Raw genomic sequence first — 25,932 nt, forward strand, 5'->3', positions numbered from 1 at the left:
ACTTAATCTTGGTCCTCTTCATCTACATAAGTGAATTCTGTCTCTTCTATTATATTTCATTTGTTTCTGCTACTTATTTTTCAGTATTTTGCCTTCAAAATATACTTGTTTGTGGAACATAAAAGTACTTGATCACACATTTGTGGAAACAATTCCAATTATAATGGTGGGGGCATTGATATCCTATTGTGGTACCCTCTAGGGCCACATAAAGTTATTCAGAGATTTTATTTTGAGTTATTCTGAGCTGTCCTCTAGGTAACTCAGATCACAGTGTAGTACAGATCTCTTCTCTCCATCCCTGCATTGTATCGCATCACTAGAAAGTCAAGTGGGATGAACTTTGCAACCTCTACTCCTCATTTCCAGTTGATTACTGTTTCTGGACACCTGAATCAAATCTGTGTACAGAAAGAATCACCAAAATAATACTCATCAACATGGAAACATTCCACATTCCTTCCTAAATTTTCATCCCCTATCTAAGCCTTGGTTCTTCGACAGGTTTGCCAAGGCTGTACAAAAGAAGTCCAGAATATCACAGCTGGCTTGCATCCAAAAACTCCATCTTCTTAGCACCACATCAAAAACTGATTTTGAGAGAGCTTAAAAGCAAGAAACTTGATTTCCTGCCCAAACAGTAGTCATGCCTTCTGAGCTCTAGCTAAAACTATTGACCATAGCTTCTGCACAACACTACTCCCACCACTATTGCATCCAGATGGTACTATTGTATCATCACCCATAGGAAAAGCCAACCTGGTTTCCTATCTCCACCAACTATTGCATAGCTGATCATGTTAAATGCTTCCCCAAACATCCAACACTCAATGCTGCATTTGATCTTTTGCCAGAAAAAGATCAGAAAAATTTTTTCTCAAACTAGATATCAAAAAATCTCATGATGGCATCCTTTCAGTTGTTCTAAAGGTCAGAGCCCCAGAGTTGACTCCCGCTTTGTGCCACCTGTTTATACTTTCTTATTCCACTAGCATCTATCCTGCAGTCTGAAAACTAGCCAATATACAATATTCCTAAGAAGGGTGACAAATCCTTACCTTCAATCTACCATCCAATTTCTCTCACCTCAGTTTTTCTAAAGTAATGGAAAGAATCAGTGGCCAACTCCTACACTACTTCGAAGACCCATCTAATAAATGACCAACAGTATGGATTTTGTCACTGTCAATGAACAGGGGATCCACTTACCTATGTCATCCATCTCTGAACCATCTTGAGATTCATCAAACCTTGGAAAGGTTTGGTGAATCTCAAGTAGTTGCTCTTGATATCTCCAAAGCTTTTGACTGAGTTTGGTAACAAAAACCTATTAGGAAAATTCCCATCAATTGGTCTGCCCCTGTCTTCTGCAATTAGGTAGCTAGCTTTCTGGCCAGACACTCAATTCGAGTAATGGTGGATGGCTCCTTATCTTCTCATTTATACAACTAATGCTGGGGTCCCACAAGGCTCTGTTCTCTCATCCATTCTCTTCCTTCTATACATAAACACTCTACTCCAGCTGACTGCCAATCCAGTACCCAGTTTTGCTGATGACAGCACATTACACTCCTCTTTTTCATTTGACGACCCTGCAAAGCAAAATCATCACAACCTCTTGAAATCTAACCTCTGCTTACTACCTTAAATTCTCAAAGCATTCATCAATAGGGTTTGGATAACATATTCAACATCAATGCCAGCTCTGCATTATTTCCCACAAAAAAGAGTTCTTCCAGTTCTCCCTTGCAACATTCAAATCTCTATTCAAGATGAGATTCACCTTCTCAGAATAACTCTAACCTCTAATCTTTCTTGGCTCAAACATATTACAACTATAGGCTCCTCTGTGTCTAAAAAATTAGGCTTTCTCTTTCACTCGAGGCATTACTTTTACTCTGAACAGTTCTTCATCCTATACAAATTACAAATCTGCCCAACCATTGAATGCTGCTCTCATATCTGGGGTAGTACCCCTAAGAGCTCCATGAAAATACTGGATTCTATACAGTTAGATTGATTGACAACTCCTCTTTCACTAATATACTCCACTCACTTTTGCACAGGTGTTCAGTCTCTACAGTCTGCATATTCTGTAATTACTTCTGTCTGCTGTTCATCAGAATTGGCATTAATAATTTCCGCCCTCCCCACCCCTTGCAAAGCTGTCCAAACACGTGCAGCAGCTAATCAGCACCCAGTTCAACTTCAAAATAGAACAAGTGTCTCCTCTTTGCTTATTCCTTCTGTTGCTACCCTCTGAAATAGTGAATATAACCTACAACTTTTCAAATCAAATGTGAATAAGTTCCTTATCACCCATCCATGGTACTAACGTACTAAAGGTTGACCTCTAATGGGTGGGCTCTCAATTAAAAGAACAAGGGAAAAATTGTCGGGGGGGGGGGGGGGAAGCCTAATTCACAGGAAACAGTTGGGGAAGTCTTTAATGGGTATAAATGCAAAAATATAATATCAGTGATATTGATATTCCATGGATGTGCACTGCACACCTAACACATCCGGAATATTCGCTCCTGATATATACGATATCTTGTTATTTGACTCCTAAAAATATCACCATAAATGATATTCAGCACATAAGCTTGTAGGCTTGTCAAAACACAATCCTCTCTTCTTTCCTTCAAAAAAGATCTTAGTTCACTTTATCCTTAGTAATACCCAAGATCAAATCTCTCCCCTACTCTTTGAAATGACACATCCCTAACTTTCCTGCAGACAACACATTTATATCTTCAGTTCCCAAAAAAATTGTCCTTTTCTGCTCAAGGTTCTTCTTCTCCTCCTCTTGTCTAACCCTGTACAAACCCAAAAACTGCCCAGACTTTAAATACTATTCTTACATTTGAGGTGGTGTATCAAAAGCTTCCCTAAAAGTTCTTAATGGCAGCTAGGAGGGAAGGTCTAATTGGTGATCTCTCTCTTTCTTAGACTCACTTTGGTTGGTACTTCACAAATGTCTCAGAGACATATGGCAGATATACTTCCATATTTTCTGCAAGCACTTCCATGGGTACTGTTCCACAAAACTATCACTCATCATTTCTTTCTGATAAGTTTATGATAACCTGAGCAGCAACTGCACAACATCCATTCACAGTCCACTCACTCATCATGCATCACATCCGTTGCAATGACTAATTCTTTCCTCTCTCCCTTAATCCCCGTCCAAATACAGCACAAATGTGCTGCAGGTTCTGCAACCTCTTGTGCATGAGGGGTATGGGGGGGGAGCATTTTTTGGAAATGCATTTAGGGTATTAAGTATGATGGATGAGAAACATTGACATGTTGGTATTCATATTGCTTAACTCAAATTTTTCTAAGATAGACACACAAAAATGACTTTCTATTCCAGATGAAACATTTTTGAAGTTTGAAATGGATCTCATAGTATCGTTGTGCCTAGCTAGGTAAAGAAATTATTACATGTCAGTTACAGATTAAAATTGTATTCCAAACTTTTTTATATTGTTAAGCTCCATGTTTCTTTTGAAACATTTGTAGTATGCATTAAATCCTAAGGATACCAAATTTATGTTTTCTCTTCTTTTAAGATGCTTACAGTTGCCAGTACAGTGATTATTACATTGTTTCCACTTCATAATTTGTGTTAACATACATGTTGTTTTGACTCAGATTATGTGGGCAGACACTGCCTATAAGGTATTAGTATTTTACTAATTTGATTGGTTTTTTTTTTTTTAGCGGTATACCCAAAGTAACGGTCGTCGCCCTTTTGGAATCTCTGCTCTTATTGGAGGTTTTGATTTTGATGGTACACCCAGACTCTTTCAGACTGATCCATCAGGTGTATATCATGAATGGAAGGTAAGCGAGCTGACACTAAATCCAACACTTAGAGAATACTGATTACTAAATAATTTTTTTTCTGTAATTTTTTTCAGAAAAATCAGACTTTATAATAATAATAATTAGAGAATGCAGTATTTCTACTAAGGCGTTTGTATTCTGTAATTTGCAAAGGTTTTGTAGAATTATAGTTATCTCACTGTGTTATTTATAGATATGACACTGGTTATGTAGATAAGAGGGTGGCTATTGGATAGATATCTGCAAGCGTTATATGTTGGAGCAGAATCCAGGTGAAAGCTGATGACTAGTGATATGCTACAAGTTTCAATGCTAATTACTACATAAATGCTATAACCTGAAAATACCTGAAAGGTAATATTCAGTTGTTTGCTGATGATACAAAATTGGACAGAGCAATAGTAAGTCAAAACAATGTGGAGAATTTGCAGGATTATTTAAAGACTGACAGTATGGGCAAAAGATGAGTTTCAGAGTGGAGAAATGTCAAGTTATGCATTTTAGGATAAATAGATTACAAGCTGTATACCAAATTGATGGAACTCTACTCCAGGAAATAGATGAAGCTAGGAATTTAGGAGTGGTGGTAGACAAAGCTGAAGTTTAAAGGACATATTGCTAAAGTAGCTTATAAGAATACTTGGCCATTGAAGAACACACTAACAAGTAGAGATAAGAAAGTTGTTATTCCTCTTTATAAGGCCTTGATATGTCTACACTTTTCAGATTTTTGATATAATTAAGAATTATTCCAGTCTTTTTTGCTTTAAGCATTGCGAATATTATCTATCCTCCTGCAGCAGGTTTAGCTTATTAATTTCTTTTCCATCCCTTGGAGAAGCTATTAGATATTTGTCTCTTGTTTCTTGTAAAACTAAAACTAATTATTTTATTAATACTAACATAATAAATAGACTTGCACAGAAAATTGCATAGGGAAAAATAAAGTACTTAATATGACAACTTATATTTCAAGATAATTATGTATCCCATCTTATATTGAATATATATATATAGCAGAATTAGGCTAGCTATATAATACTGTAAGGAAACTAAAGAGCAGTTTAAACAGACTCAATAAACACTGATTAAGTACAACTAGAATTACAGGGTATTAAAGATAACATAATTCCTAATCGCTATTTTCCTTCCATAACACAGCACATCTTGGACAATCACTTCTCCACTAAGAAGCTCATTGGAAATCAAAAGAATATCCACTCCTTACATCAAAGGCATCTCTGATTTTTGAGATTCTAAAAGGTTCATTTTCCTGAGAAGTCTTGTCTTGTTCAACGTGCAGATGCCATCAACCACATGACCATTTGGAACAAAACAAAGGTTGTGCATATCAGCCCTTACAAATATTAACAACTTTTCAAGGAATGCTATGAAACCCTTTATAATCAACTTAATTTAAACAAAAATGGTTTAAATATCTCAAAATTTGGGGAATTGGTGATTTTGAGCTCTTGTTAATGATCTACAATGCTTTTAATATATATATTTTTCTGTACTGAGCCTTTTGCATCTCATTGCTTATTGGCTATGTTTAAATTGTATCTTAATTGCCTAAGGATCAAAGCTGTATAACTGAGAGGAGACCTCCACGTAGCCTTTAAAGGAATGCAGAGAACCGACCAGGGCTTCTGACCTAATGTCCAATCCTCACCTTCTCGCGGTGCACCCTGCTGGGTATCTACTTGGATACTGAACAAACGAGGATGGACTGGCAATTTGGGATTTAGCCGACCAAATTGTATTCTTATTGGTTAAACCAAAATAAAAAATGATGGTACAACATGACAAAATTTCATGCCTGCTGGAACGTTGCCTGGTTAAACAAGCCCCCCCCCCCCCATTGTTTTCGCCAGGGAACCAGGGTGAACAGCAAAAAGTCTGCTACTGGAACAAATCTGAAAACACACCACAACTCAACATCACCAGAGTTAAAGATTGGTACTATCAACATAAGAAGCCTGAATAACAAAGAAATGGAAAAGCTAGCTGAGGAATTAGATAAGTACCAGATCGACATAATAGGGGTGACTGAAACAAAAAAGACAAAATCTGGTGAGATCTTTCTGAGCAATAAATACAAAATTTTATATTCAGGCAAAGGCAATCAAGGAAAAGAAGGAGTAGCCATAGTATTCAACACAAAATACGAGGCTAATCTTCTTGAATGGCAGTCAGTCTCAAGTAGAGTAATGTGGGTAAATATGAGAATGGGGAACTGGACTGAGACTTATTTGTACCTATGGTCCCACAGAAGGTTCTAATAAGGTAGAAGTGGAGGAATTTTTTGAGGGTTTAGAAAAAGCAACTGACACAATGAAAAAGGAAAAGTTGGTCCTTGTTGGGGATCTAAATAGCAGAGTAGGAAATGATTATGAGATATACAAAAATATTTTGGGAAAATTTGGAGAAAAGAGCAAAACTAATAATAATGGCAAATACCTGTTGATTTCTGCTCAGGACATGGACTGGTTACTAACACCATGTTCCAGCATAAAAATGTGCACAAATTCACATGGAGAGAAGAGGCAAGGAATAAGAAAAGTCTCATTGACTATGTTATTGTTGACAGTGATGTTTTCTCCCTGGTGCAGGACACCAGAGTGTACAGAGGATTTGAAATTGGAAGTGATCACTATTTAGTCTTGAGCAGGATAAAATTGAATTTCATATTGAAAAGAAGAACATGTAAGAAAGTTTTAAAACGAATAAAAGTTGAGCAGCTCTCAGATGTGAACTGTAGACTAAAACAAACAAATATGATTGAAAAAAAAATGAAAGAGTTTGAGAACAGGAACCACACCTTCTTCAGTGGCAAGGAACCAAACCTTGCCACTGAAGAAGTGTTTTCTGCAGTGGCAAGCCCTGAAGAAAACACTGATTGATTCAGCCAGAGAGGTATTCGGTGAGGTTGTCTGCAAGAATAGAAAAATTAGAACTCCATGGTGGCCACAGGAAGTTAAAGAGGCAGTGAAGGAAAAGAAGAAAGCATATCAAAAGTTCCTGGCAAATAAGTCAGCTTGTGCTCTTAGAGAATACAGAGACAAATGCAAGAATGCTAAACACTGTGTAAAATTAGCTAAACAAAAGTCATGGTAGGACTTTGGCAAGAATATAGAAAATAAATATTATGAAGGTGGCAAAATAATTACTGTGAAAAACTGCTAAATGAAACAAGCAGTGATGACAGCACAGTGGTAAAAGAACACTGACCAGGCATGCAGTCAGGAATACATATCCATACATGAAGTAGAAAAAGCCATAAAGGCTTGAAATGTGCAAAGGCAGCAGGAGTAGATGATATTCGACCAGAAATGCTGAAGTATGGTGGTATAAGAGTCTTACAGTGGCTGCACTGCATAGTTCAGAAAGCCTGGACAGAGGGATGAATTCCTGATGATGGGAGTAGAGCTCTAATACTACCTATATATAAAAAGGGAAATAAAACTGAATGTGAGAATTACAGAGGTATTTCCCTACTGAGTGTTCCTCGCAAGATTTATGCAAGTATACTTGAGAAACGGTTGAGAAGAATTGTGGAAGAAAAGATTGGTGAAGAACAAGCTGGATTCAGGCCAAATAGAGGCTGTCAGGATCAGATCTTCACTTTACGACAAATAGTCAAGAAAGCATGGGAATATAACAAAATCTGTTTTAAGTTTTGTCGATTAGGAAAAGGCATATGACAAGGTAGCAAGAGAGAAGCTATTCTATACGCTACAGTTATATGGTGTTAATGGGGAATTATATCAAGCAATACTTAGTCTTTATTTGAGTTGTAAGTCAGCAGTTAGAATTGAAGGAAGTACAGGAAGATGGTTTAATGTTAAATCTGGTGTGAGACAAGGATGTACATTATCCCCTCTGTTATTCATTATCTATATGGATCACATTATGAAGGAAAGTAGTATTAAACATGATATCAGAATTGGAGATGTTAATGTCAGTTCTTTGCTTTATGCGGATGATGTTATACTTCTAAATAAATCCGCTACAAGCCTGCAAGATTCCCTGACTAAATTGAATAACTGTTGTAATAGATATGGTAGTATGAAGGTCAGCAATAAAAAGACAAAGACGATGAAAATAGGCAGAATCATTGAAAATGTCAACTGTGTTGTGAATGGAGAACCTATGGAACAAGTAAAACATTTCAGCTACTTAGGCACGATTTTTAGTGAAGATGGTAATTTAATAATGAAATAGACAACAGAATCAGTAAAGCTAGTTTGGTGGGAAGTCAATTGAATAAATTCATAATGAATAAGAGAGATATTAGTCGGAAAACACTAAATTAGCTGTATACAAGACAGTGTTCAAACCAGTTTTAACTTATGGATCTGAGAGCTGGCTCAGAAGTAAAACACTTGACCAAAGACTAGAGCCACAGATATGAGAATCCTCAGAAAGATTATAGGCATGAACAGATGGCATGAATGGCAATATCATATTAAAAACGAGGATATTAGGAAAGAATTTGACATTGTCAGCATCCAGGAATGCGTTAGCAGAGCTAATCTCAGATGGTATGGTCACTTAAACAGAATGGGCGAAGAAAGATTAGCAAATCAAGTGTTCTCTGCCAGGTTGGCAGCAAAACGACCCAGAGGAAGACCAAGATATAGGTGGATTGATACGGTACAAAGTGCCTTAGACGATAGAAATATAAGATCTGATAATGTTGGTGTCTTGACAAGTAATAGACTGATTTGGAGGAAAATTGTAGATAGGAAGGTAGTAATGATGTAATTTTTTTTCATGTAGTACTATCATATCCTTGAGGGTACATGGCAGGAATTTGATGATGATGAGGTATTAGCATATACCTGATGATTTGAGTGATGGTAGTGGTGGGGCGGAATTCCATTCTTGTTTTGTGAAATAACAGAATGAACAAATATTGCAAAAATGTAATAACAAATTGTTATAAGTTCACTCTTCTTGGGATGAGAAACTCATCTGGAAATATGTTTTCATATTAAATACAGTATAGTGCAAAAAAGCAGTACTGAACTTCGACCCACTTCAGTACACATGCTATGAGATGTCATTCGACTGGATGCACGTTAATAGAAGAGCACATGTAGAGATATTGGAAGGAAAGACATTTTTTGTTAAGCATTGTTTTTGTTCATATGGAGTTGGTACAGTAAATGGTCCAAGCCTACGACATGTTGTTAAGCAGTTTGTTTGTCGTTTCTGTGTGCACCGAGCAATAGTGTCATCATTGCCTTAATTGAGAGGTTCTAATGTACCTGGAGTGTACATGGGAATCACAGGCATGTGCTGGAGCAAGTGTTAGTCTCCGAAATGCAGTTAAACCTGAGGTACTGAGTCGATCACCACAGAGAATCCTTAAGGAACTAGGTGCCCTTTTGTATGTCATTCAGCCTATATATTTAACAGCAACCAATTATGCTGCACAGCAGGAATACTATACACGCATGTGGCCAATGTTTATGTCCATTATTTCTGGTTCTCAGATGAAGCACGTTTCCATCTAAACATGTCATGTAAACAGACAAACCTACGAAAGGTCACTGTATAGTGTGTGGTTGTTTTCGGCCATGGCATAATTGGACCCTACTTCATTGAAGTAGGTTGTAACTCTGACCTTGAATAGCAAATGCTACTTCGAGAATGTGTTTGTTCCATTCATCCAGGATTTCCATAGAATGTGTTGTGCACAGGTATTCCAATATGACAGAGCAACCTATCATGCATCACGTGGTTCTAGAGGCTGTTTATCAGAATACTCTGAGAGGCTCGTTTCGAGGTTGACAGAATTCCCGTTCCCTTCGCGTTCTACTGTGCTCACATCACTGGATGCCTTCGTTTGGGATATGTTGAAGGAATGGGTATTCCACCATGACCTGCCTTCAAACCTTGATGAACTAAGGGATAAAATTACACAATATGTTCAGCAGATATCCTAACCCTTGGTCTCCAAGATGACAGAGAACCTTCGCATGCACTACGAAACCTGTCTGGAAAGACGTGTAAACGTATATTTCTTTTTTAATAAGCTTGTTTATTTCATAACATATATCGTTGTAGTTATTCAGTACTTAGTACTTTTTTTTTTTTTTTTTTTTTTTGTCATACTGTAGTTTATTTCTTCTTATTTAATGTTACATGTACATCTATTCATTAAGTAATTTGTAATCATCTTTGAATTTCCTTTAGAGGAGGGGACTTTTGGATCTTTCTTTTATCAAAGAGCATTGCATTTCCTTCTATGTCACAGATTAAAAAGAAAAAACAGCATACCAAAAGTTTTTCCTTTTAAAATTAGCAAACACACATAAATACACTAGTGGTCAAAATTGTGGAAACCTTTTGGAAAAAGTGTATTTTTGAGGTTTGATGGTTTCACGGTATGATATGAACACAGATGGATAAGAAAATAACTATTTATTAACTTAGAAGCTAATATTTCGCTGGTATTATATTCAGCATCTTCAGAGCACACAACACAGTTTGTTACAAAAGCAAGACAACCACAATCCGGTGTAACAGTGGGGCTAGTATAAGTAATTGCAGCATGCAACACAAGACTAAAGTCCTAATATGGTGCCACCAGGTTTAAAAAAAAAAAAAAAAAAAAAAAAAGTTCAAAGTTTTGAAATAGTAGTCCAAATGATAGTCTTCGAAAGTTTGAAAAATAAAATAAAATAAAAGTAATAAATATTAATTTGGTCTTAGGATGACTGTCTCCGAAATCTTTGGTAGATTTATTCAGCCATACTTGTTAAGGTTTGGAGTATGTTTTAAGGCTTCTGTTGATTCCAGGAACAACCTCTCTGACTTGTAGACTTCTGTGCATTACTTTTGTTTCTTTCCAATTGATCCTGTGTGCAGGGGTATCCAAAGCATGGTCTGCTAGATCCGACTTGCCAATGGTTATAATCCCCATAAGATAGATGACATACTAAATGCTAGCCAGAAATCCCCTCTATCTACCACAGAAGACTACAACAAAACTATCACCATCCCATACACTAAAGGCACATCTGAAAAGATATCTAGGCTGCTTAACAAACACCAACTATGCACAGTATTCAAACCTTATGTAAAATTAGCAACTCTCATCCGTTCACCTAAGGACAAATGCACTCCTTTATCACATCCAGGAGTCTATGAAGTGCCCTGTTCTTGCCATCAAGCCTACTACAGACAGACAGGAAGAACTGTGGACATCTACCTCAGTGAACACAAAAAAGATATATCCGACACTTTCACTATGGCAAGTCGGGTCTGGCAGACCATGCTTTGGATACCCCTGCACACAGGATCAATTGGAAAGAAACAAAAGTAATGCACAAAAGCTTCTACAAGTCAGAGAGGTTGTTCCTGGAATCAACAGAAGCCTTAAACATACTCCAAACCTTAACAAGTGTGGCTGTATAAATCTACCAAAGATTTGGGAGATAGTCATCCTAAGACCAAATTAATATTTATTACTTTTATTTTATTTTATTTTATTTTATTTTTCAAACTTGCTGAGACTATCATTTGGACTACTATTTCAAAACTTTGAACTTTTTTTTTTTTAACCTAGATGGTGCCATATTAGGACTTTAGTCTTGTGTTGCACGCTGCAATTACTTATACTAGCCCCACTGTTACACCGGATTGTGGTTGTCTTGCTTTTGTAACAAACTTTGTGTTGTGTGCTCTGAAGATGCTGGATATAATACCAGTGAAATATTAGCTTCTAAGTTAATAAATAGTTATTTTCTTATCCATCTGTGTTCATATCATACTGTGAAATCTATTACAACATGTCTGACGAACACATAAGCCTATCCACGCGTAATGTAACAAAGTTTGTTCAATTATCTGTATTCTGTGAAAAGTTATAGCTAAATAACCAGAAAAAAGCACAACTTGCTTAGGTTGATATGAAGTAGTTTCCTTTCATTTGAATGTAGTCAATGAGCATGAGTGTTTAGAGAGCCAGTCAGGTGTCATCTTGTTTTGGCAATGAGCCAGTAAGGTCACAGTAGGATTCAACTATTGATGTCATGTATTGGAGCTGAGAGGAGGACATTTGTGTTATGTGATGCTATCAAGTTTTTTTTTTTGTGTGTGTGTGTTCTTTCATTTAAGTGAGCTTGTAAAACGTAATAAAATTAAAGAAATGGCACAAAGAGTTCACTAGTCACCCAGAAAGTGATGTAAAATAGTACTATTTAGTGAACAAGGCTACAGTTATGAAGAAATTAGGAGAAAAATTTTCTAAATTTTTGAAGAGGTATAAGGAGACTCAGTCACTACAAAACCAGACTGGTAAAGGCAGGAAAAGGTGCACAACAGCAAGTGATGATAGAATAATTGAGAGACTGTGCCTACGTGACAGAAGAAAATCATCTGGGTGTTATAAGATGAAATGGCACAACACAATATGAAGTTGAGTGCAAGGACTGTTCCACGCAGACTGCAGGAATTTGGTCTAAATGCTAGAATTCCACGAAATAAGCCATTTTTATCTCTCAAACAAAGGTTGAAAAGATTAAACTGGGCTTAAATCCATGTTAACTGGACAGCAGAACAATGGGACAGTGTTATTTGCAGGGATGAGACCAAAATCTCCCTGTTTGGTAGTGATGGCATAAAATACGTAAGGAGAAGAATCAAAGAAGATTTGCATCCTGATTGTATTACACCTACCATGAAACACCCACTTAGTGTTATGATCTGGGTCATCAAAAGGTGTGGGCAGAAATTGCGTGATTAATGGGAATATAAATGCCAAAAATACATAAATGCAATACTTGAGTCCAAACTGAAGCCTTCCGCACGTGATCTTTTCCAAGATAATGAAACATTTATATTTCAACAGGATTCAGCTCCATGTCATGTTGCTGCTGTGTGCAAAAACTGGTTTCAAGATAATCATATTCCACTGCTGGAATGGCCTGCGAATAGCCCAGACCTTAACCCAATCTAAAATCTATGCAGCCGACTAAAGAAACTTGTTAGTCAGAAGCAACCCACCAATAAAACCCAATTAATAGAAGCAATAATTCAATCTTGGTTTCACATTATAACAGCTGCAGAACTAAAAAACTTGGTTCACTCCATGGGAAGGCGTTGTAAGGCCGTAATTAACGCTAAAGGTTACCCAACTAAGTATTAACTCGCATTGTGAGAATTTTTGTATATCTCATTTTTTCTGTGTGTTTCACTTTTCTTCTTTATAACTGCTAAAAAAATCCTTCATAAAAGTTATTGCATTACATTCTTGATTAAATTATCTTTCCATTGATATATAATTTTATGGTATTACACCAAAAAAAAGGTGTTTTGAGCCATCAAACCTCAAAAATACACTTTTTCCAAAAGGTTTTCACAATTTTGGCCATTAGTGTATAGCCAAATTTAATTTATTGATTTTGTCAGGGTTTGGTTGCCTGGGTGAATAGCAACTCCGCTCTTCAACTAAAACACTGAGAGGTCAAATCCCACTATGGTATGGATAGTTGTAAATTGGTTTTCACTACCTTGTGTGAGACCACACCCTACTTATTGGAAGTTTGAAGCAATGTGAAAAAATTCCATCTTTGCAAGTCAGATTATTTAAACTTCCACATCTGCCACTCAAAAAAAAACAAGTGTCTACAAAATTAGTTTCAATTGTGGTCTTTACTATATAGGACAGACTGGCAGATCTGATGAGATATGCTGATCAGAACATTTCAAGGATGGCAACACATACAATGGAAAGAACACCAAGTAGAATGGCAACAAACTGAAATGCTCCACATTGATTACTGTTTTTACTCAGGAGCATTCAAAGAATCAGCTGAAATGTTGAAGCATCCTCTACAGCAGGGTTTCTCAAACTTTTTCTACAATGGAACACTTCACAAATCCTGAAATTTTCACGCAACACCTTGGTTATTTTGTAATGTATTAATTAATAATTAATTAAACCATCATTAAATTAATTTGTGCTGATTTTCATTGACATATTCCATTCTGATCACCAAATATATTTATAATATTATATTGTTATAAGTACTTATGAGTGAATGCAGACTTTTTCTCCTGTGTGCTTGAGGTGGATGACTCACTATCTGTTCCATCACAAACACCTTCAATAAGAGATTTCTTAATACCAAAATTAAACAAAGTGCCTTGTCTCTTATTGATATTAGAATTTTTAAATCAGTATTCCTATTACTTTTTAAAAAATCACGGCACTCTGGTTTCAGAACAAGCACTTACACACTGCAATACGAACTTGCGAAGAAAGTATTCAGTATTAATTAATAGACATTTGTTATTGTTGTAATCGGTTTGCACGCAATTATGATTGGTCATAAACGGCGGTATTCTCTTTCCTGATTGTTGAAAGATTTCAATGTGTGAAAATTAACAATAATTCATGAATATTTCCATGTTTAAAAATATGCCGCTTGGTCAATGACATTTGCTACACAGATGTCATTTCCTTCAGTTTTGAGAACTGAGGATATGCCACCCATTGTTATAATCTGCTTGCAGGCAATTTTTATGACCTGTCATAAACAGCGGTATTCCCTTTCCCAAATGTTGAAAGGTTTCAATGTGTGAAAAAAAAACGATACACAGATGTTATTTGGCGTTCTGGGTCCGAGCTTTTCGACATATTCACGAATATTATTCTCCTCAAAATATTCCTTCCATAAAATATTTATTCATTAAAAATATTTAGAAAACTAAAATGACAAATTCCAGAACTTCTCGCAGAACACCTATTCACCTTCCTCGGAACATAGTTTGAAAAACCCTGCTTTACAGCGTAACAAAAAAAAACAAGGGGTGTTTTAACATTGTTTGGTTGTCTTTAATTCATCACAACACTTATATCTACCAGTAGTATACAGCAACCTACAAACCTGCAGCCAGCATAATAGCTGGCTTTCCATTGTTTAAATATTTTTCACTAGAGATGTTAACTGTTATTACTGGCTTTCTAGTTTTTAGTTTATTCATGTTATTTTCTGATGAAGTGAAACAAAGCATTTCATGAAACTAGTCAAAATAAAAACGTACCGTATTTTCCGGTGTATAAGACGCGCCCAAGAAATTTAATACAATTTTCTGAAAAAAACCTAAACTTTACCTAAATCAAAACAACACTCACAGGCTACTTTGACTGCATGTGTATGAATCATTTTTATTGAAATGGCAATGCCATTTTTCTGATTTTCTTGCACCCATTTCAAAACTTCGGTCTCCGGTTCTGGCCACTTCGCAATTTTTCCATGTCCCCCATGCTTTTCATTATGCAAATTGTACCAAATCTCCTTCTGACCATGCTAAGTTCTAATCGTTTTTTTTGTAGGTGGAGGACCAAAATGTCTTTCAGCTTCCCTATTCCCGTGTTCTTCCGCATATTTTACAACCTGCAATTTGTAACTTGAAGTATATGAACGTCGCCTGTTTTTTTCCATCACTAAAATCTATGGGGAAATATCAAACTGAACACAAAATATCTCAACGCATCAGCTCAATACTGATAAACATTGGTAACTGATTACTCGGATAAGATATTGTGAAACTTGAATAGGGACTCCCCGTTCTTAGCCAATGACGTGCTAAAAGTCATGTGAAGGTCACACATCAATTTGATTGCACCATTAACCACCTACAAAAATCTTGGAACATAAAAGGGAGTGTGTATGACTTTGAAAGGAGGAAGCAATCTTTACCTTCATTATATAAGACTCGCCCCATTTTTAAGGTAAAAAAGTGCATCTTATACACTGGAAAATACGGTAGGTTTTTTTTTTCTGTTTTACATCTTTGTGGTTTTATACTGGAAAAAATAGTTCTAATCTCCACAGAAGCTTATGCAATGAGGTATTTAATCCTTAGCCCACCCATGGTAAGTGTTTTTCAAGCTTTTTGAAGCATTTTCCAAGAATTGATTAATTATTAAGTTTTTAAAAAATATCTTAAATTGTCCAGTTTCCTATTTGAAAAATTGAGATTTTGACTTTGTGATATCACTTCTAGATATATTCCATTCTGTTGTCCCAAACTCCGTGGAAAGTGTGACGTTGCTTCTCTCTGATTCTAAGACTGTAATGTCTTGTTTTTCATAATCCCGTATTCACATTTAAACAAACATGAACAAGGACTTTCTAATGTTACAGTTAGGTTACACCCAAGTCAAAATGTTTAATGCTTTCTCATGAGCATAGAGAAAGAATATAGCAAAGCAACCTTTTTTGTGTGTGTGTGTGTATGCATGCAATTCTTTGCACCTTAATAAATTATTCCCTCCACTATGAATTTCAAAATAAAAAGAAAACATTTGAAAATAAACAGTTATCATCCTTTATGGATAAAACTTCTGTAATTTTAGTCTCTTGCTTCCTACAGAACTTTCACTACTTGAATTCACGTAGTGAATTCAAGTAGTGAAACCTAACACAAGAACTGTCTTCTACATAGCAGCAACCTGAGCCAGTTTTATTCTTCATTCTAAGTCACAGAACACAGAAGAAACATATCAGACTGAGAATTTTAAACAATACAGACTTTACTGGACCATTTCAATATGAACTGGAAATTAATAAAGTTCCTCTCAGCTTTAACTGAAATAAATTCTATATGGATTAATGACTACAAAAAAGTTTCATTTATCTCTCTCTTTTAAAGGATATCTTCTCTCATTCTTCCATTTCTATTCAGTCTTCATAAATTGACACAGAAGCGCCACAATTTTCCCCTGTTGTGTTCCTTTTCTGGAAACAGCTGAATGAATACTTAGCAGCATCCATTAACTTTCTTTTTACTTCTGCACATGCTCAGAAGTATAGAAAAGTAACTTCCATTGCAATCCACTATTGTGCACTGCCATTATTTTTTTTTTTTTTTTTTTTGGTTGTGCTTGAAACGATCAAGTTCTACTTCATAGTGCAAGAAAGTTGTTTAATTAAAATTTTGAAATGAAACAAGTAGAATTTATAACATTTCATTTTACAGTCTTTTAAAATTTAGGAAAGTTCATTTAATTATTCTTGCAACGTGAAATACAGTGGTGACTTTGTCTTTCTCTCGTAAATGATACAAACAGCACCAACATTCAGCATATAGCTCATACAAAAATTACGATTAAACTCTAATATCAAAGTAAATAAATTTATTTTATACCTAAGCAAGACTTCGACAGCTAAAAATAGCATCAAAACATTTTGATCATGACATACAAAAGGAAACACATTTTACTGTGCAAAATACTGTTTTATTAATTTCTTAACTTCAGAAATTCGTTTTTTTTTATATTAATTTCTTAACTTCAGAAATTCGTTTTTTTTTATATATATATATCTGAATTTGAATACAGATATCCTACCTACAGTCCCACAATAGAATAGCTTAATATTGTTTGCTAAACAGTAGTTATGTGCAGTAAAAAAAATTCATGAAATTTAGTTTTTCCTGAATATAGTGTCCATTTTATATATCTGTCATTAAAAATAAATAAAAAATAATAATAATTTCACCTGGTAAAAGTTTTTCATCTTATGAACTTTTTTTTTTTATCTTGCATACAAAAAGTTGCAAAACACATCATACCACGAAATGGGCTAAAGGTTAGATAATCAAAAAATCCTAATCTAGAGACCAAACATAACTTTTTCTTTGCATCTCCTTCAGGCCTCCAATAAACAAATTGGTAATCTTTCCAGGTGATGAAAATCATCTGTCTCATCTGAAATTATTTAAAGAAAACATCAGTGCCACAGGTAGGTTCATACCTACAACTTGTTGGCATCTCCACTCAGCCAATCAGGTCAACAGTACTAAATAATATTAAGAATTAGATATATAATTTGGATAAATCATCTTCTTGTTTTTTTGTAGGCAAATGCAACAGGCCGTAGTGCTAAAACAGTTAGAGAATACCTAGAGAAAAACTTTTCAGATGAATTAGTTAATTCAGATGAGGACACTATCAAGCTAGCTATTAAAGCTCTTTTGGAAGTAGTGCAAGGAAAGAATTTGGAAGTTGCTATAATGAAAAGAGGACAGACATTGAAGGTTGGTATTATAAAATTATAGATTATTTTTATTTAGAGAAATATTGAAATTAATATTTAACTTTTATTTAATCTCAAACCATCACTAAAAGTTATAGAAATCCATTCCATTATGCTATGAATGAGCTCTATTGAAATTGAAAAAAGTAGCCTATCCATCAGTAATGTAACAGTCAAGAATGTGTTGTAAATCATCATCATCAAATTCCTGACATGTACCCCTCAAGGGGTGTACAGGATATGATAGTACTACATGAAAAATTTACATCATTATTAACTTCCTATCTACAATTTTCCTCCAAATCAGTTTGTTACCTGTCAAGACTCCAACATTATCAGATCTTATATTTCTATCGTCTGAGGCACTTTGTACTGTATCAATCCAATTATACCTTGTTCTTCCTCTGGGTCGTTTTCCTGCCAACCTGGCAGAGAACAGTTGTTTTGCTAATCTTTCCTCTCCCATTCTGTTTAAGTGACCATACCACCTGAGATTAGCTCTGCTAACACATTCCTGGATGCTGACAATGTCAAGTTATTTCCTAATATCCTCATTTTTAATATGATATTGCCACTGATGCCATCTGTTCACGCCTCTAAACTTTCTCAGGATTCGTATAGTCCTGGCGGTTTCTAGTCTTTAATCAAGTGTTTTACTTCTGACCCAGCTCTCAGATCCATAAGTTAAAACTGGTTTGAACAATGTCTTATATACAGCTAATTTAGTGTTCCGACTAATTTCTCTCTTATTCCATATGAAATTATTCAATTGACTTCCTACCATACCAGCTTTGTTGGTTTTGCTGTCTATTTCCATATTTAATTTACCATCTTCAGTAAAAATCGTACCTAAGTAGCTGAAATGTTTTACTTGTTCCACAGGTTCCCCATTCACAACACAGTTGACATTTTCAGCAATTCTACTTATTTTCATTGTCTTTGTATTTTTAATGCTGACCTTCGTACCATATCTATTACAACAGTTATTCCATTTAGTCAGGAATCCTGCAAGCTTGTGGGGGGGGGGGTATTTAGAAGTACAACATTGTCCGCATAAAGCAAAGAGCTGACATTAACATCTCCAATTCTGATATCATGTTTAATACCACTTTCCTTCATAATGTGATCCATATAGATAATGAATAACAGAGGGGATAATTTACATCCTTTTCTCACACCAGATTTAACATTAAACCATCTTCGTCCACCATCGAGTTCTGATATTTCTATCCTTGCAGACAACCTCACCACATGCCTCTCTGGCTGAATCAATCAGGTTTTTCTTCAAGGCTTGCCACTGAATCTCCAAGGTTTGGTTCCTGTTCTCAAACTCTTTCATTTTTTCTTTAATAATCTTTGTGTATTTTAGTCTACAGTTCACAGTTTATTACAGACTAAATAGTGATTGCTTCCATTTCAAATCCTCTGTACACTCTGATGTCCTGCACCAGGGAGAAAACATCACTATCAACAATAACATAGTCAATGAGACTTTTCTTATTCCTTGCCTCTTTTCTTCATGTGAATTTGTGCACATTTTTATGTTGGAACATGGTGTGAGTAATAACCAGTCCATGTCCTGAGCAGAAATCCAACAAGTATTTGCCATTATTATTAGCTTTGCTCTTTTCTTCCAAATTTTCCCAAAATATTTTTGTATGTCTCACAATCATTTCCTACTCTGCTATTTAGATCTCAACAAATACCAACTTTTCCTTTTTCATTGTGTCAGTTGCTTTTTCTAAAGCATCAAAAAATTCCTCCACTTCTACCTTAGTAGAACCTTCTGTGGGACCATAGGCACAAATAAGTCTCATTGTTCAATTCCCCATTCTGATATTTGCCGACATCACTCTACTTAAGACCGACTGCCATTCAAGAAGATTAGCCTCGTATTTTGTGTTGAATACTATGGCTACTCCTTCTTTTCCTTGATTGTCATTTCCTGAATATAACATTTTGTATTTATTGCTCAGAAAGATCTCACCAGTTTTTGTCTTTTTTGTTTCAGTCACCCGTGTTATGTCGATCTAGTACTTATCTAATTCTTTAGCTAGCTCCATTTCTTTACTATTCAGGCTTCTTATGTTAATAGTACCGATCTTTAACTCTGGTGATGTTGAGTTGGGGTGTGCTTTCAGATTTGTTCCAGTAGCTGACTTTTCGATGTTTGCCGTGGTTCCCTGGCGAAAACAACGGGAGGCCTTGTTTAACCAGGCGACACCCCAGCAGGCATGAAATTTTGTCATGTTGTACCATCATTTTCTATATTGGTTTAAGCCAATAAGAATACAATTTGGTCAGCTAAATCCCAGCCCATCCTCGTTCGTTCAGTATCCAGGTAGATACCCAACAGGGTGCACCACAAGAAGGTGAGATTGGACATTAGGTCAGAAGCCCTGGTCGGTTCTCTACATTCCTTTAAAGGCTATGTGGAGGTCTCCTCTCAGTTATACAGCTTTGACCGTGTTGTAAATCATGGAATTTAATTCGTGGAAATAGCTCTCTTTATTATGTACGAGTCGATACCCAAAAATAACTGGAATCTGAACTTGGCACATGCTCATTTTCTTGTTAGGATGATGCTGCTAGGCTTCATGAATGCGAGTTTCTGTGCCAGTCTTGCAAGTAGCATCATCCTATACGAACTGGTTTGTTGTTCTGGCTGCATTTTTGTTAGTACTTACAAGCAAGTTTGGCGATTTTGCAGTGGCTGATCACAAGGAACAGATAGTGTGGTGTGTGAGAAATTTTGTTTCCTTTTGGGTAAAACTGCAGCTGAAACTATTGTTATGCTTCAGCAAGCCTTTAAGGCTGACGCTTCAGGTAAAATGCAGGTCTACGAGTGGTTTTCCCATTTCAAAATTGGGGACATGTCAGTTGAAAATAACCATGATCTGGCTGCACTCCGACAAACATGAACTGTGAAAACATCGAAAAGGTTTGCCAGCCAATCAGTGAAGACCATTGAGCAAGTTTTCTGAAGACACGAATTTGTCATGGAGTTTGTGCGAGCAAATTTTAACAGAAGATTTGCTATGTTTAATTTAAATTTGTTGCAAATTTTAACAGAAGATGTGTATGCTAAATTTGTGCCTCATATGCTCACAGAGGATTAAAAAAAAAAAAATTGTGGGAATGTTTGCTGCGATTTGAGGGAGCAAGTTCTTTGTGACCAGAACTTTCTTTCAAAAGTTGTAACCAGGAATGAGTCTTTGTCTGTCCAACAGTTCTCGATGAAAAACAACACGGCAGCTAATCATCAGATCTCTCTCTCTCCATGTGACTTTTTTTATTCCCATGGATAAAGAAGATCATGAAAGGGCAGCGATTGGTTGATGTGGATGAAGGGAAAGAAGTTGCTGGAGACCATAAACATTATTCCAGTTGAAGAGTTCCAGAACTGTTTCCAGCAGAAAAAAAAATTGAGACAAATGCATTGACTTGCATGGAAAGTACTGTAAAGGAGCCTAGAATGTAGTATTATTAACTTTAATATATATATATACATTGTAAGAACCCGTTTTTACATTCCCACAATTTATGTCATTTTCCGTTGGTCATCCTGTCTTAAGGCCTATTATTATGATATATTGTTTTCCCACCATTAACAACTTGATGTGGACGTTATTTCCCGTGAGTTGCATTTTTTTCTCAGGTGGCAATACTGATTTTCGAATTGATTTCTGTGGAAATCTGCGCATTTCTGTTCCCAGATGGCGTTGCTTTCGGCTGGAATTTCGTTTCCGATCACGGTGACCTGCACACTTGCAGCAGAGCGATACCGTGATTTTTCAATCACAGTACGAATTGATATTGCAGAATTTCTGCTTCGTAATTTAGTGTGTGAAAGTTGCTTTCAAGTTGCGGTGGTGGATTATTTATGTTTAGTAACATGGAGAAAAAAAGACAGAAAATATATTTCGGTAGAAGAAAAGATGGCAATTCTGCGACGTGTAGATTGGCATGCCGGAACACGTGTGCATTTAGCAAAAGATCTTGGACTCTCCTGTCCACTTTGAACATGATAGTAAAAAACAGGTCAAGCATTGAACTCAGTGCAAAGCAATCTGGCACTATGTCAAAAAAAAAAAAAATGAAAAGTAAAAACAACCAACAATTAAAGATTTTTTTAAATAGATAAATGTAAGTAATTGTAAATTTATTTATTTTCAGTTATTAAATTTTGTAATAGAGTTGGTAGACTCGCATATTGGAGTAAGTCATCTTTTAGCCTTTTTTTAATGTTTTTTTACATTTCCTGCTATTTACACTTTTTTCCATCAGCCCCTGAAAAGTGTAAAAAATGGGTTTTACTGTATATATATATTAGGTGGGCTCCCCCTAGTATATATATTTGTATTTATTGCTCAGAAAGGTCTCGCCAGTTTTTGTCTTTTTTGTTTCAGTCACCCCTATTATGTTGATCTGGTACTTATCTAATTCCTCAGCTAGCTCCATTTCTTTGTCATTCAGGCTTCTTATGTTGATAGTACCGATCTTTAACTCTGGTGATGTTGAGTTGGGGTGTGTTTTCAGATTTGTTCCAGTAGTAGACTTTTTGCTGTTCGCCCTGGTTCCCTGGCGAAAACAACGGTGGCCTTGTTTAACTGGATGACGCCCCAGCCGGCATGAAATTTTGTCATGTTCATCATTTTGTATTTTGATTTAAGCCAACAAGAATACAATTTGGTCAGCTAAATCCCAAATTGCCAGCCCATCCTCGTTCGTTCAGTATCCAGGTAGATGCCCAACAGGGTGCACCAGGAGAAGGTGAGGTTGGACATTAGGTCAGAAACTCTGGTCAGTTCTCTGCAGGTTATGTGGAGGTCTCCTCTCAGTTATACAGCTTTGACCCTTAAGCACCCCCATTAAGTGAATGCTTGTATTTAATATCAAGTTTGTCCTTTGCACCCTAAGCCAGCTTTTAAAAAAAAATAAAATAAAAAAGATGGTGGTCTGCATGTGTCAGACTTTAGGTAGATCTCGTATTATCATAAATGACAAAATTTTAAACAAGTTCTAGAGGCCCAAAATATAAATTTATACTCTTGCAGTGCACTGCAAGAGTATAAATTGGAGTACCATGACAGTGTTTCAACTCGTGCTACTGCTTTTGCCAAGTAGGGAAAAAAAAAAAACAGCAACATGCGATTTCTTACTGTTATTATTCTGTAAGCTTTATCCTCCTCACTTTTGTGCACCTAAAATGGAGAAAATTTTATGCTGTTGGCAGGAGAAAAGTCAATGTAGAATATACTCAAGAAGATAGATTTAGTAAATGCCTTTGAAAAGGGAGAGAAAGAGAGACCATGACAAACAGAATACGCTATACTTATCAAAGTAGAGAGAAACTTACTTTTTTGAGCATACCAAAATACTAGTGCATAAAACTGCCATTGAAGAGTTGAATATTTCTTAAATTTCACATTGAAATTTTGTTGTGCTCTTCTTGAAAAATTCTTCCCTTGTTTTAATGAAATAATTGCAAGGTACTATATTAAATTTTTTTGTTTGTTTTTAGATGTTGGAAGCAGAAGAAATTGATAAATATGTAGCAGAAATTGAAAAAGAAAAGGAGGAAGAAGCAGAAAAGAAAAAACAAAAGAAATAAGCTTTACTTTGTTATTTAAATGTTAACTGGATAAATAAAATTTTTTAATATCAAAATTTGTGAAAAATACTTACCATATATGCACAAACAAAATACACATTTCTGTAAATGATTTGACTGGTATCAGTCCTTTCAATATAACATTAAAAATTCCACTTTTGCATATAGAATAGCAACTAAATGACCATAAAAACTAGTCTGGAAAATTTCTTAACTGCACAGCGCACCTTAAGTTTTTTTTTTTTTTTTTTAACATTAAAATAGTGATATGATCAACAAGGCCTCGTCAAAATTACTATTGAAAAACATTATAGGCTTAAGTGTTGGTGGCTATAATATGTTATGGTATAAACACCACCAGAATATTTTGTTAGATTTCAAACCAGCATCTTCAGAGCATATCATACTCAATTACAATTTGAATTATTTCTTCAACAGCCTAAGTGGAAAGAACTTCATAGGAGAGTCAAGATGTGCTCTCTAAGGGTCAGATTAAAAAAAAAAAGTCAATTCAAAGTCAACTTAAATGTGGTCATGGAATGACTGTCTCCCAAATGCCTCTTAGTAAAATTAATGCAGCCATGTTTGAGGTTAGAGGAGTGTTTTATGGCAATTTTTATAATTATCAGTCTCCCGGACATAGTGCCTTCTGTATAGCAAAGTTGACTTCTATTTAGTTCTGTATGAAGGTGTATCCAGAACATGGTCCTTGCCATTCAATTATCATGAATGTAGTTTTGATGTTCTTCAAGACAGATATTAAACAGATCTCCTGGTCTGTCCAAATTAGGCAGTTGCACGCACAAAGAACCTTACATGCTGCAAGATGTGCAAGAAGAGGCATCAATCCTTCAGAGACCAGATGAAGGTTGCTAGCTGAATGTGTGATTTGAAAATGGCATGAAGACTATACTTCTGAAAAATTTGAGCTATCTTTTCAGATGTACTCTGAGTATAGGGGGATGGGGATAATTTTGTATTTTGGGATGTTGGCTGTTTAAATGTGTCATTTGTGAGATTCAGTATTTACCAATGTATTACTAATTTTATTACTGTTTTACCAGATACACTGGTAAAAAATGAAGTAATATCGAAGTTGATTATGAATTTTTAGAGAGGGAAGGAAAGTTGCTGAGGAGAGAGGGAAAAAGTCATTTTACCGACTGATACATTTGTATTTGGGGCTATCTGTCAAAAAGTTATTTAAAAACTGTTTCCAAAATTTTGATTTTCTTTTGTAAATATATGATTAAAAACACATTTTTCTCCTATGTTTGGCATAGATAACCTAAACATACAATGTTGCTGGTGGCTTATTCTCTCTCTCTTTTTTCCTTCAAAGAACATGTGGAACACACACATTTTTTTTTTTTAGAAAGTTGACATCTAAGCCAGCATCCGACGTCTTAGTCGGCCGAGTGGTTAGTGTATCTGCTCTCCAGCCAAAAGGCTGCGGGTTCGAATCCTGCCATGGGCATGAATGTTTGTGATTGATTGTGAAAATACTAGTGGTGGTGGTCGGCGGTAGATGGCATTGGTGGAGTGAGTGGTAGAGAAGGTACCTCCCTCAATGAGTCGTTGGACTCCCTGGAGGTGTTATGTAATAACAATAATAAAGATATATTTTGATTTCCTGTTTTTTTTTTAATTCTCCAACTGTAGATCAAATGCTAGAATAGTAAGATTGATGAAGAAACTCACCAAACGGCTGAAAAGTTTTTCTTCAAAAAAAAAAAAAAAAAAAACTCCATTGATTTTAAGAGGCACATACATAAGTAAATGTTATATATATAATTATTCCCACCACCACCACCATATTCATCCTATGTTCTGCTTAGATGAGGTGTCTGTGTTACATATTGAAACTAGATACCAAGTATTCAACTAGACACGAATGATAAACTGAAAAAATGTAGTGATGATATACCTCAAATTTGATAATTGTAATGTTTCATAAATACAAGGCATTAAGAAACAAAAAAATATGATGTGCACAGTAATTAGATGCCATTTTAAAGCTGTAGGTGCTTGAAATGCTGACAAAAGGAGCAAAAAATGTGAGTCACATGACTTGACAATTATCAAATTTGTAAAATCTTATGTATACAGGTTTATATGTTTTACAACCTTATGTATTAGGTTTGCAAAACAGACAAAAACAAAAATCTTTTCGATCCGTAATAATTACTGCACCAAGCAAAAATAATTTTAATATCACACTACTATTTCTTTTATATTCAACAACGATGTGGGACTTCTGAATTAATGACAGGCATCTCTGAAAATTTTCAGCTGCTTGTTGAATCAATGAATCTTTCCACCAATGGCATTGATGTTGTGGCTACATTATTATAAAAAATACTCCCTTTATTAAGGAAAAAATGTTCTATTTATAGATTACAT

At 35.5% G+C, this 25,932-nt stretch overlaps 1 protein-coding gene across 3 annotated transcripts in view; it reads left to right on the forward strand.

Annotated features, from left to right (window-relative positions):
- Positions 1-23,585, forward strand: part of Prosalpha4 (proteasome alpha4 subunit) — a 55,745-nt gene extending 32,160 nt beyond the window's left edge. For all 3 annotated transcript variants that reach the window (XM_090407957.1, XM_090407960.1, XM_090407959.1), the window contains 3 exons: positions 3,730-3,852; positions 17,740-17,916; positions 23,440-23,585. In XM_090407957.1, the coding sequence (XP_090264083.1) occupies positions 3,730-3,852; positions 17,740-17,916; positions 23,440-23,529 (390 nt within the window). In that variant the 3' untranslated portion in view covers positions 23,530-23,585. The remainder of the gene's footprint in view (positions 1-3,729; positions 3,853-17,739; positions 17,917-23,439) is intronic.
- Positions 23,586-25,932: the final 2,347 nt, after the last annotated feature.

Source organism: Typopeltis vanoorti, chromosome 18 (assembly GCF_054136105.1).
Source record: "Typopeltis vanoorti isolate ZY-2024b chromosome 18, IOZ_Tvanoo_1.0, whole genome shotgun sequence".
Lineage (NCBI taxonomy): Eukaryota > Metazoa > Arthropoda > Arachnida > Uropygi > Thelyphonidae > Typopeltis > Typopeltis vanoorti.